The 12,147-nt window shown below is 37.7% G+C and overlaps 1 protein-coding gene and 1 pseudogene across 1 annotated transcript; both read right to left on the bottom strand.

Moving 5' to 3' along the window:
- Nucleotides 1-4,717: 4,717 nt before the first annotated feature.
- Nucleotides 4,718-9,960, bottom strand: LOC127880924 (dol-P-Glc:Glc(2)Man(9)GlcNAc(2)-PP-Dol alpha-1,2-glucosyltransferase-like; the record flags this gene model as incomplete). The annotated part of the gene is given in 2 exon segments (XM_052428438.1): nucleotides 4,718-6,188; nucleotides 9,764-9,960. Coding segments are annotated over 2 exon segments (842 nt in total), but the record flags the coding sequence as incomplete, so codon positions are not given.
- LOC127831550 (putative Dol-P-Glc:Glc(2)Man(9)GlcNAc(2)-PP-Dol alpha-1,2-glucosyltransferase) overlaps nucleotides 4,718-12,147 on the bottom strand; it is a 23,351-nt pseudogene continuing 15,921 nt past the window's right edge.

Raw genomic sequence — 12,147 nt, forward strand, 5'->3', positions numbered from 1 at the left:
GTGCAGCTTAATGAGAAGGCCGCTTTGAAATATTATTTTTTTGACCTTTGACCGTGAAGGATGACCTTGAAGGATGACCTTGAACTTCCACCACTCAAAATGTGCAGCTTCATGATAACGCCGCTTTGAAATTATTTTCTTTTAACTTTGACCTTGAAGGATGACCTTGACCTTGAAGAATGACCTTGACCTTGAACTTCCACCACTCAAAATGTGCAGCTTCATGAGAACGCTGCTTTGATTTTTTCAATTTATTTTTGACCTTTGATGTTAAACGATGACCTTGACCTTAAAGGATGACCTTGACCTTAAACTTCCACCACTCAAAATGTGCAGCTTCATGAGAACAGGGCTTTGAATTAAAAAAAAAAAATTTGACCTTGAAGGATGACCTTGACCTTGAGCTTCCACCACTCAAAATGTGCAGTTCATCATGATAACGCCGCTTTGATTTTTTAAATATTTTGTTTGACCTTTGACCTTGAAGGATGACCTTGACCTTGAAGGATGACATTGACCCTACACCACTCAAAATGTGCAGCTTCATGATAACATCGCTTTGATTTTTTTTTACCTTTGACCTTGAAGGATGACCTTGACCTTGAAGAATGACCTTGACCTTAAACTTCCACCACTCAAAATGTGCAGCTTCATGATAATGCCGCTTCAAAATTTTTTATTTGTTTTTTAACCTTTGACTTGAAGGATGACCTTGACCTTGAAGGATGACCTTGAACTTCCACCACTCAAAATGTGCAGCTTCATGAGAAAGCCGCTTTGAATTATTATTATTTTCGACCTTGAAGGATGACCATGACCTTGAACTTCCACCACTCAAAATGTGCAGCTTCATGAGATACACATGCATGCCAAATATCAAGTTGTTATCTTCAAAATTTAAAAAGTTATGGCCAATGTTAAAGTTTTCAGACAGACAGACGCCATACATTTGACATTTGACCTTGAAGGATGACCTTCACCTTCACCTTTCACCACTCAAAATGTTCAGCTCCATGAGATACACATGCATGCCAAATATCAAGTTGCTATCTTCAATATTGAAAAAGTTATGGCCAATGTTAAAGTTTTGGGACGGACAGACACCATAAATTTGACCTTGAAGGATGACCTTGATCTTGACCTTTCACCACTCAAAATGTGCAGCTCCATGAGATACACATGCATGCCAAATATCAAGTTGCCATCTTAAAAAGTGAAAAAGTTATGGCCAATGTTAAAGTTTTTTTCGGACTGACAGACAGACTGACTGACATACTGACGGACAGTTCAACTGCTATGCCACCCTACCAGGGACATAAAAATATTTTTTTGGGCTGGGGGTGGGGGGGTATAGTGTGAGGGTGTGGTGGTCATTTATAAAGATGATCTCTAATAAAAAAAAAATGGGGGGGGGGGGGATTCAGGAGGGGGGGGTCAGGGGAGGGGGGATGGTTTGGACGGAGTCAATTGTGGTATGTCAGGTAAGAGTTGTTTTGTCAAAGTATCAATCAAATCTAATCATAAACAAGGGCTGTTTGTAAAACATGCGTGCCCCCCATATGGGCTGTCCGTTGTAGTGGCAGCCATCGTGTGAATACGTTTTTTGTCACTGTGACCTTGACCTTTGACCTAGTGACCTGAAAATCAATAGGGGTCATCTGCGAGTCACGATCAATGTACCTATGAAGTGTCATGATCCTAGGCAAAAGCGTTCTTGAGTTATCATCCGAAAATCATTTTACTATTTCAGGTCACCGTGACCTTGACCTTTTGACCTTGTGACCTCAAATCAATAGTGGTCATCTGCGAGTCGTGATCAATCTACCTGTGAAGTTTCTGATCCTAGGCATATGCGTTCTTGAGTTTATCATCCGAAAACCATTTACTATTTCAGGTCACCGTGACCTTGACCTTTGACCTAGTGACCTCACAATCAATAGGGGTCATCTGCAAGTCATGATCATCTACCATGAAGTTTCATGATCCTAGGCGTATGCGTCTTGAGTTATCATTCAAAAACCATTTTACTATGTTCGGGTCACCGTGACCTTGACCTTTGACCTAGTGACCTCAAATCATAGGGGTCATCTGCGAATCATGATCATGTACCTATGAGTTTCATGATCCTAGGCCCAAGCGTTCTTGAGTAATCGTCTGACAACCACCTGGTGGACCGACCGACGACCGACATGAGCAAAGCAATATCCCCCTCTTCTTCGAAGGGGGGCATAATAAAGAAGTAAGGGCAATTTAGCAAAATTTAATAATGTTATTCAAAGGTCAAGGTAAAATTCAACTTGCCAGGTACAGTACCCTCATGATAGCATGAAAGTATTTAAAGTTTATAAGAAATAGCCTTGATACTTTAGAAGTAAAGTGAATCTAAACACAAAATGTTACCATATATTCAAAGTTACTAAGTCAAAAAAGGGCCATAATTCGGTAAAAATGGAAACCAGAGTTATGCAACTTGTCCTTTACTGTCCCCTTATGATAGTTTGCGAGTGTTCCAGTATGAAAGCAATATCTATGATACTTTAGGGGTAAAGTGGACCAAAACACAAAACTTAACCAAATTTTCAAGTATAAAGGGCCCATAATTCCATCAAAATGCCAGTCAGAGTTACATAACTTTGCTTGCACAGTCCCCTAACGATAGTTAGTAAGTTGCAAGTATGAAAGCAATGGCTTTGATACTTTAGGAAAAAAGTGGACCTAAACACATAACTAAACCAAATTTTCAATTTTCTAAGTATAAAAAGGGCACATAATTCTGTCAAAATGCCAGTCAGAGTTACATAACTTTGTCTGCACAGTCCCCTTACGATAGTTAGTAAGTGTTGCAAGTATGAAAGCAATGGCTTTGATATTTTAGGAAAAAAGTGGACCTTAACACAAAACTTAACTGAGTTTTCAATTTTCTAAGTATAAAAAGGGCACATAATTCTGTCAAAATGCCAGTCAGAGTTACATAACTTTGCCTGCACAGTCCCCATATGATAGTTAGTAAGTGTTGCAAGTATGAAAGCAATAGCTTTGATACTTAAGGAATAAAATGGACCTAAACACAAAACTTTACCAAAATTTTCAATTTTCTAAGTATAAAAAGGGCACATAATTCTGTCAAAATGCACGCCAGAGTTATCTAACTTTGCCTGCCCAGTCCCCTCATGATAGTAAGTAAGTGTACCAAGTTTGAATGCAATAGCATTGATACTTTATGAGAAAAGTGTACCTAAACGCAAAACTTTACCGGACGCCGACAAAGATGCCGATGCCGACACCGACGCTAAAGTGATGACATAGCTCTTTTTTTTTCAATAATAATAAATGAAAGTTTGTCAGAATTAATTTTTTTTAGAGGTCACAGTGACCTTGACCTTTGACCTAGTGACCCCAAAATGGGTGTGGCATGTAGAAGCTAAAAAGGTGCAGCTACATGTGAAGTTTCAAAGTTGTAGGTTGAAGCAATTTGATTTTAGAGCCAATGTTCAAAACTTTAACAAAATGATGACGACGAGCTGGCTATGACAATACCTCAGGTTTTCTCCGAAAACAGCCGAGCTAAAAATTGGTCTGTTCATTGATAAGAGATCTACGAAGAGAACGAAGTGATCTTCATCCCTGATGCCACAGCATAGGAGAGACATCCTATCAGAGGAGAGACATCCTATCAGAGGTTCACATTGGAGAGACATCCTATCAGAGGTTCACATAGGAGAGACATCCTATCAGAGGTTCACATAGGAGAGACATCCTATCAGAGGTTCACATAGGAGAGACATCCTATCAGATTCACATAGAAGAGACATCCTATCAGAGGTTCACATAGGAGATACATCCTATCAGAGGTTCACATAGGAGAGACATCCTATCAGAGGTTACACATAGGAGAGACATCATATCAGAGGTTCACATAGGAGACATCCTATCAGAGGTTCACAGCATAGGAGAGGCATCCTATCAGAGGTTCACATAGGAGAGACATCCTATCAGAGGTTCACATAGGAGAGACATCCTATCAGAGGTTCACAGCATAGGAGAGACATCCTATCAGAGGTTCACATAGGAAAGACATCCTATCAGAGGTTCACATAGAAGAGACATCCTATCAGAGGTTCACATAGGAGAGACATCCTATCAGAGGTTCACATAGGAGATACATCCTATCAGAGGTTCACATAGGAGAGGCATCATATCAGAGGTTCACATAGGAGAGACATCCTATCAGAGGTTCACATAGGAGAGACATCCTATCAGAGGTTCACAGCATAGGAGAGACATCCTATCAGAGGTTCACATATGAGAGACATCCTATCAGAGGTTCAAATAGAAGAGACATCCTATCAGAGGTTCACATAGGAGAGACATCCTATCAGAGGTTCACATAGGAGAGACATTCTATCAGAGGTTCACATAGGAGAGACATCCTATCAGAGGTTCACATAGGAGAGACATCCTATCAAGAGGTTCACAAAGGAGAGACATCCTATCAGAGGTTCACATAGGAGAGACATCCTTTTAGAGGTTCACATAGGAGAGACATCCTATCAGAGGTTCACATAGGAGAGACATCCTATCAGAGGTTCACATAGGAGAGACAACCTATCAGAGGTTCACATAGGAGAGACATCCTATCAGATGTTCACAAAAGGTGTGTTAAGCAAACATGGTGATTTATTGTACAAAGTGAAGGATTATAAATCTGCAAACTCTATTCTTTTCTGCAATATATTTCACAAACAATTGGGTAAAACTGACCTGTTACAACATTAACTTATTATTATAGCTTAAACTAGTTTTTTATATAGGCTTTAAAAGATTATAGATTGTAACATTTTGTTTAAAAACTGTAGAAGTACAACATAACTCTCCTTCCCTGTTCTTGATGCATTTGATAATGATCGAGTACATATATTAATAAAATGCATTTATAGGCAGTATATTTAGAGCAATATTATGAAGTAACAATATTTTAACGTGCTTGTGGCACTTTCAAAGCTTAAAGATTTTCCAAACTGCAACCTCTTGTTCAAAATAAACACAGGGATAACAAAAATAGCAGATTCCTTAAAAGCAAACAATATTAACTGTACATTTAACAAATGTATAGCTACCACATAAATCTTTGAAGCCCCTTTTCGTGTGCCCATTGAAAAGGCTTCTCAACAAATAGGTAAACAGTTGCTATGTTAATTGCAAGGTACAACAAAATTCATGAAACAGACCTACAAAGGTAACATAACGCATATTCAAACGATAAATCAAATATGGCAGTATGAAGTAACGATATTCCAACAATTTTTGTGGCACTGTTGAAGCTATTAAGCATATTATGAAAATGATTTTCCAGATGACGTCTTGATTTTGTAAAGCAGTCCAAAAGGCCCATGAGCAATACAAGTAAATGGGGATTAATGCGTAGGGAACATACTCGTGTCGTTTGTAAAGCTTACGCCAAACATAGAAAGGGTAATGCCTGTTATCGCTTAGAAGGTATTTGTGCTCATACGTAAAATATTTAACAATTAAGAATGAGACAATTAGGAAAGAAACGACAATAATTTTTTCTCCCAACAGAACTTCAGAAACTGCCATATTTTTGAAGGAGAAGTTAAATGAAAAAGTGCAAAAAAGTTTGCCATCACAAGAAAATAGAAAATTTGCGGGAAATTAAGACAAGCTGTGTGTTGTGATCTATCCCCTACAACAATTCCCCCATTGACCACAATAAAACCAATAAACATAACTCCTACAGCCACATACCCCCACACTTGTTTCACTATCTTTACAATCAACGCAATCAGATTATCTCTGTTTGGTTTGGTCGTGGCAAATTTGAACAAAATCTTCACACACAGTTTCAATAACTCCCAATCCGACAAGTCTGAAAACAATACACCATCCGATTTCTTTTCATACACTTCCCTTAACCAGCTGATAAGTTCCTTCCTCACGACCAAACATGTGACGAATACAACCCAAATGACATTCGTCTGACGGAACAAAATGGCTCCAAGCCCAAATGCAGCTGCAGTGAGGTGGTTTCCACGGAGGTTGAAGAGGTACATGAGCAGCACCATAAAGATGGAACCAGCGTCCGTGTAGTAGAGGAATGTAAAGAAATACAGGACAGGAAAACTGGAAAGTGCGAGCGTACTCAGGACCACCTTCAAGCCATTCTCATCCTGCAAAAAAGTAACAAATTTAAATTGTGTACAGTTTTGATTGCCATCAAGTATTATGCCTTAGGCTTTGCACCTAATCATCAGCTATTCTGGAGTAATTACTCAATGATCATAACACGTGTTTAACATTATGAATACATGTATCTACAACTTCCAGTGCAAATTTAATCATAAAAGATTGCATTCACCTGCAAATACAGAAGAACCATAATAATATAATTATTAGTAAATCCGTGGTTCCATTCACATACATTTGTGCCTCAATCACATACAAGTACTGATCATATGTACCAACAATTAAAAATACCATTTGCTGAACATACTTATAGCAGGTACAAATAATCCAAGTATCTACCCCTTCCACTATAACTATAACACATTCTCCAAATAAAATTCCAGCAAATAAATGTTCTCACTCAATTCAAAATGCACTTTATCAATCCAACAAAACAACAGTCTGATATTGTTCACAGACTTTTTAATTCCTCAGTTACACTTATTCCTTAAAGCACCACTGACATTGCTTGCATTCTATGAAGGACATTAGTATAAACTGATTCCTTTTTCAATTACACTGTGTGATCATTGTTCAACAGGCTAGCAGTCTCAAACTTTAACAAGAGCACCGCATAACAGGTGCCAACGCTCGGCTGCGGGTGCAGTTTTGCATAAAAGAAAGATTGTCAGATTATTTATTTTTTTGAGGTCACAGTGACCTTGACCTTTGACCTATTGACCCCAAAATGGGTGTGGCGTGTAGAACTCATCAAGGTGCACCTTCATATAAAGTTTCAAAGTTGCAGGTGGAAGCACTTTGATTTTAGAGACAAATGTCAAGGTTTTTGCACGACGCGGACGGCGGACGACGAGCTGGCTATGACAATACCTTGGGTTTTCTCCGAAAATGCAGAGCTAAAAATTAGTTCCAACTTGTCATTGACAGCAAAAGACTTTTTAGATCAGATGAAAACCCACACACTGTTACTAAATGCTTCTAGATTTTAGAAGTATGGATTAATGAAAGACTTTATGCTTTATGAATCATGGACTATTTTAACTCTTTTCCATTGTACCAGGCCAGGTGGCATTATCAATTACTCTGGGTTTTTTTTACGCTTTTCTTTTCTATTTTAATTGGATTGCAAGGAAATAAACATGTTTGATTAAGAAACATATATAAAAAAGCAAACAAATATATTATAAGATAAATTAAAGATACACCATTTTACACTTCAAGGTATAATTTTAATTCAAACAGTACTCTTTTAAATTTGGCAGCCACCTCGTTTTTGAGAAAGTCACATATTCTAAAACTGACTGACTCCAGGGGGTGCAAAACCACTAAGACAAGGGCTGTTTGTAAAACATGCATGCCCCCCATATGGGCTGTCAGTAGTGGCAGCAATTGTGTGAATACGTTTTTGTCACTGTGACCTTGACCTTTGACCTAGTGACCTGAAAATCAATAGGGGTCATCTGCCAGTCATGATCAATGTACCTATGAAGTTTCATGATCCTAGGCCTAATTATTCTTGAGTTATCAGGAAACTATTTTACTGTTTCGAGTCACAGTGACCTTGACCTTTGACATAGTGACCTGAAAATTAATAGGGGTCATCTGCCAGTCATGATCAATGTACCTATGAAGTTTCATGATCCTAGGCGTAAGCATTCTTGAGTTATCATCCGGAAACCATTTTACTATTTCGAGTCACTGTGACCTTGACCTCTGACCTAGTGACCTGAAAATCAATAGGGGTCATCTGCCATTCATGATCAATGTACCTATGAAGTTTCATGATCCTAGGCGTAAGCATTCTTGAGTTTTCATCCGGAAACCATTTTACTGTTTCGAGTCACCGTGACCTTGACCTTTGACCTAGTGACCTGAAAATCAATAGGGGTCATCTGCAAGTCATGATCAATGTTCCTATGAAGTTTCATGATCCTAGGCATAAGCATTCTTGAGTTATCATCTGAAAACCATTTTACTATTTCGATTCACTGTGACCTTGACCTTTGAACTAGTGACCTGAAAAAATAGGGGTCATCTGCCAGTCATGATCAATGTACCTATGAAGTTTCATGATCCTAGGCGTAAGCATTCTTGAGTTTTCATCCAAAAACCATTTTACTGTTTCGAGTCACTGTGACTTTGACCTAGTGACCTAAAAACCAATAGGGGTCATCTGCAAGTCATGATCAATGTTCCTATGAAGTTTCATGATCCTAGGCATAAGCATTCTTGAGTTATCATCCGGAAACCATTTTACTATTTCGAGTCACTTTGACCTTGACCTTTGACCTAGTGACCTGAAAATTAATAATGGGTCATCTGCCAGTCATGAACAATGTACCTATGAAGTTTCATGATCCTAGGCCTAAGCATTCTTGAGTTATCATCTGGAAACCATTTCACTATTTCGGGTCACTGTGACCTTGACCTTTGACCTAGTGACCAGAAAATCAATAGGGGTCATCTATCCAGTCATGATCAATGTACCTATGAAGTTTCATGATCCTAGGCCTAAGCGTTCTTGAGTTATCATCCGGAAACCATCTGGTGGACGGACCGACGGACGGACCAACGTGTGCAAAATAATATACCCCCTCTTCTTTGAAGGGGGCATAAAAATAGATGATCTGGGAACAGGTTTTATAGGCTGCCATTTTTTACAGAGTGAAACCAAAGTGTCATTCCTGTTTAGGTTTGGGGAAAAAATGCCCACTGGTTTTATAGGCTGCCAACCTTTGCCAGAGTGAAACCAAAGTATCATTCCTGTTCAGGTTTGTGAAAAAAAAATCCCATAGGATTTATAGGCATCCAACTTTTTAAAGAATGACACCGAATTCTCATTCCTGCTAAGTTTTGTAGAAAAACTTACCAATTGTTTTATAGAAGTTGTTTGTTGATTAATATGGATAAATGATGAACAACAGAAGTTATAGACCACAGTGGCTTACTCTTGCACACTTTGTGCTCAAATATACTTCAGAGGTCAGCATAGGGTAAAATTTAAGGAAGAAGTCACTTCTCTCTGGACTAGCATTTAAGAAGTCAGCAGAAATCAAAGAGAAGTAATGTTGTTTAGTTATATCTTATATATCTGGTAATAAGCTGCATATTTTAACCATTGGAAATCACTGAATACAAAATATCAAAGATCTTAATCATTAATTTCATGAACAATCAAGTAAAAAGAAAACAACATCAACAACTCACTTAACTTAAAGCATTTGAGTGTACATGTACATGAAAGTGCATAATATATTTACAATGGACATCAAAACCCCACCCACCCCCACAAACAAAAATATGTTAAAATATATATTTAGAGAGATATATATGCCAGTTCATTCATTAATTGGTTGTATTTTAAACAGGTGTGGAGAAATAAACTGTGTATGCTGGAATTTTATGGGAAACCACTTTTATTATATTTGTGTTTTTTTTCTAAAGCTATTTAGTTCCAATTCTATATTTATCAATTTAGAGCATATAATGACAAACTTCAAAATATGTAAAAACAATCTGTAAAAAAATCTCTTCAAAACATAAAAGTTCACATGATTACCAGAAGAGGGTTCTGCAGTTTCTTCAGGATGTTGTAGATGAGATACATGTTGGCAAGACTGAAGAACACATTGGTGGCTCTCAACCAGAACGTTGAGCAAAGCTGTAGTGTGGGAGAAACCAGCGCAGAGAGAGAGGAACTAGCACCCCGGTTGACATCAAATATAAGCCAGGCAGGGTTGTTATCATTGGGTCCCACTGAAAAAAGGTGTAATAATAACTCTCCTTTTATATCACAACATTCTATTGCATCCCAGCACAAACAATCTCATCAGGCCTGGGGGGAGGACGATCATCTCAACCCTAAATTACCCATTTATGCCTAGCGTCTAGAAAAAAGGCCTTGGAAAACACGCGTAGACCCAGATGAGATGCCGCATGATGCTGTGTCTCATCAGGGTCTGCGCTGTTCGCTTAAAGGAATTTCTGTAAGAAATATTATATAGTAATTAAATATACTAGACATCCCTAATTTGGGAAATAAATTGATCCAATTTAGAAGGATGGGAGAGTCTACTAGGCACAAATGGGTTGAACTGAAATATGGTGCAGAAATACACCTTTCTGTTTTTTTCATTTGGATTTTCAAAGCTTTTTTACCCCTTGTTCAATAATATTGCCATGTATATTATAATCTTTTTTAATTATTACATTAATACAAGAGAACTATTAGAAGCTGAATATTAAAGTTAAGTTAACAACTAATTGTGCAAAAAACAAAACAGGAAATGAACAACTCATTGCATTAAACATTATTTGGTGCACTGATGTTATGGCCATCATTTAACCTATTCCATTTTTCCCAGGCGAGCTAGTTTACCAGTACTAACAGCACATATATTCAAAACTGGTTAACTTGTGGGTTGGTTTAACTCAAGGCATTTTATGAGCGCCCTCTGGATTTTGTTTATAAACAAACTTGCATGACCTACTTGTCAAATCTGACAGAAAACATCTCTCGCTAGCAACATGAATCGATTTTTGGTAATAAAATATTGTTAAACTGAGACTTCAAAAATACATGTATTTGAATTTTCATACTTAAATTTATTTTCTTAACGAACATATCAGACAGTGAATGTGCTTGAAAATAACTGATATTTATTTAATTTTTGTCTTAAATTCCCATATTTAAATGTGATATACGTTATTGATTGCTTCTTTGAATGGTATGTCAGATCTGTGTTCATTCCTGTTTGATTTAATATTTGTGCTGTTTAACCTATTTATTGCGAGCTACAGGGCAAAAAATAAAAATATTCTAGACGCCAGTAATATTCCTTAAGTACAGCGAGACTACCACTTTGCAGGCTACTTATGCCAGTTACAGACAGCTGCTTGAATCAGAAGAAGTAGAAAAGGGCCATAGAAATAATTACATGAGCAGTTGCATCCACACACAAGTTATTCAACCAGCCAGGCTGGGCCGGATATTTAACTAGTCAGGGCCCGCCATCTGCAATTTTTGAATATGGTGGTGGCTTCCCCGATTCAAAACATATACTTTTTTCATCTATTTTTTGTAAAATTTCCCCTAGGAAAAACAAAAAAAACAAACAAGAAACATAATTGCCAAGTCACATTCACTTTACGATTCATCATTACAATAAAGTCCTATTGAGTGTTAAAAAATGAAATATATTAAATAATTATTTGAAACAAGAGATGTGTTTGTCAGAAACACAATGCCCCCTATTGCGCTGAACCCTCTCGTCACAGAAATCAATAAAACCAATGTATTGACTAAGTTTCACGATGATTAGGCAAATAATGTGACTTCTATAGTGTTCGATCACATGGTTTCTCTCTAGTCACATAAGGAAAACTGCCCCACCCCCCTGGCAGCCATGTTTTTTGACCGATCGGGACCATTTGCGAACTCATCTGAGATATATTTATATAAAACCAATCTTTTCACCAAGTTTTATGATGATTGGGCAAAAAATGTGACTCTAGAGTGTAGTTTTTTTACTATGCATAAATATAAGAAACCCCCCCCCCCCCGGCAGCCATGGTATTCAACTGACCAGAACTTTTTCGAACTTAACTCTCATATCAAAGAAATAAATATTCTGACCAAATTTCATGAAAATTGGGCAAAAAATGTGACTTCTAGAGTGTTCACATGTTTCTATATACGTCAGGGTCTTCCCCAGGCCATTAAGCGCCCGATGCCGGGCGCTTGATTTCGAAATCAAGTCCCCGGGGCGCTTGAATTTTCCGATCAAATGTATTCTTCAGGAAAAAAAGTGGAGATGTCCAAAAAATCAAAAAGGTTGCCCTATCAGTGTATCAATATTCCCTGTTTTAAAAAGAGCCCTCTCGGTACCTACTTTCACAAGTAATCGCCTAAACCCACATGGGGTAATGGATAATCCACTGATA

This window comes from Dreissena polymorpha, chromosome 5, assembly GCF_020536995.1.
Source record: "Dreissena polymorpha isolate Duluth1 chromosome 5, UMN_Dpol_1.0, whole genome shotgun sequence".
In the NCBI taxonomy this organism is placed as follows: domain Eukaryota; kingdom Metazoa; phylum Mollusca; class Bivalvia; order Myida; family Dreissenidae; genus Dreissena; species Dreissena polymorpha.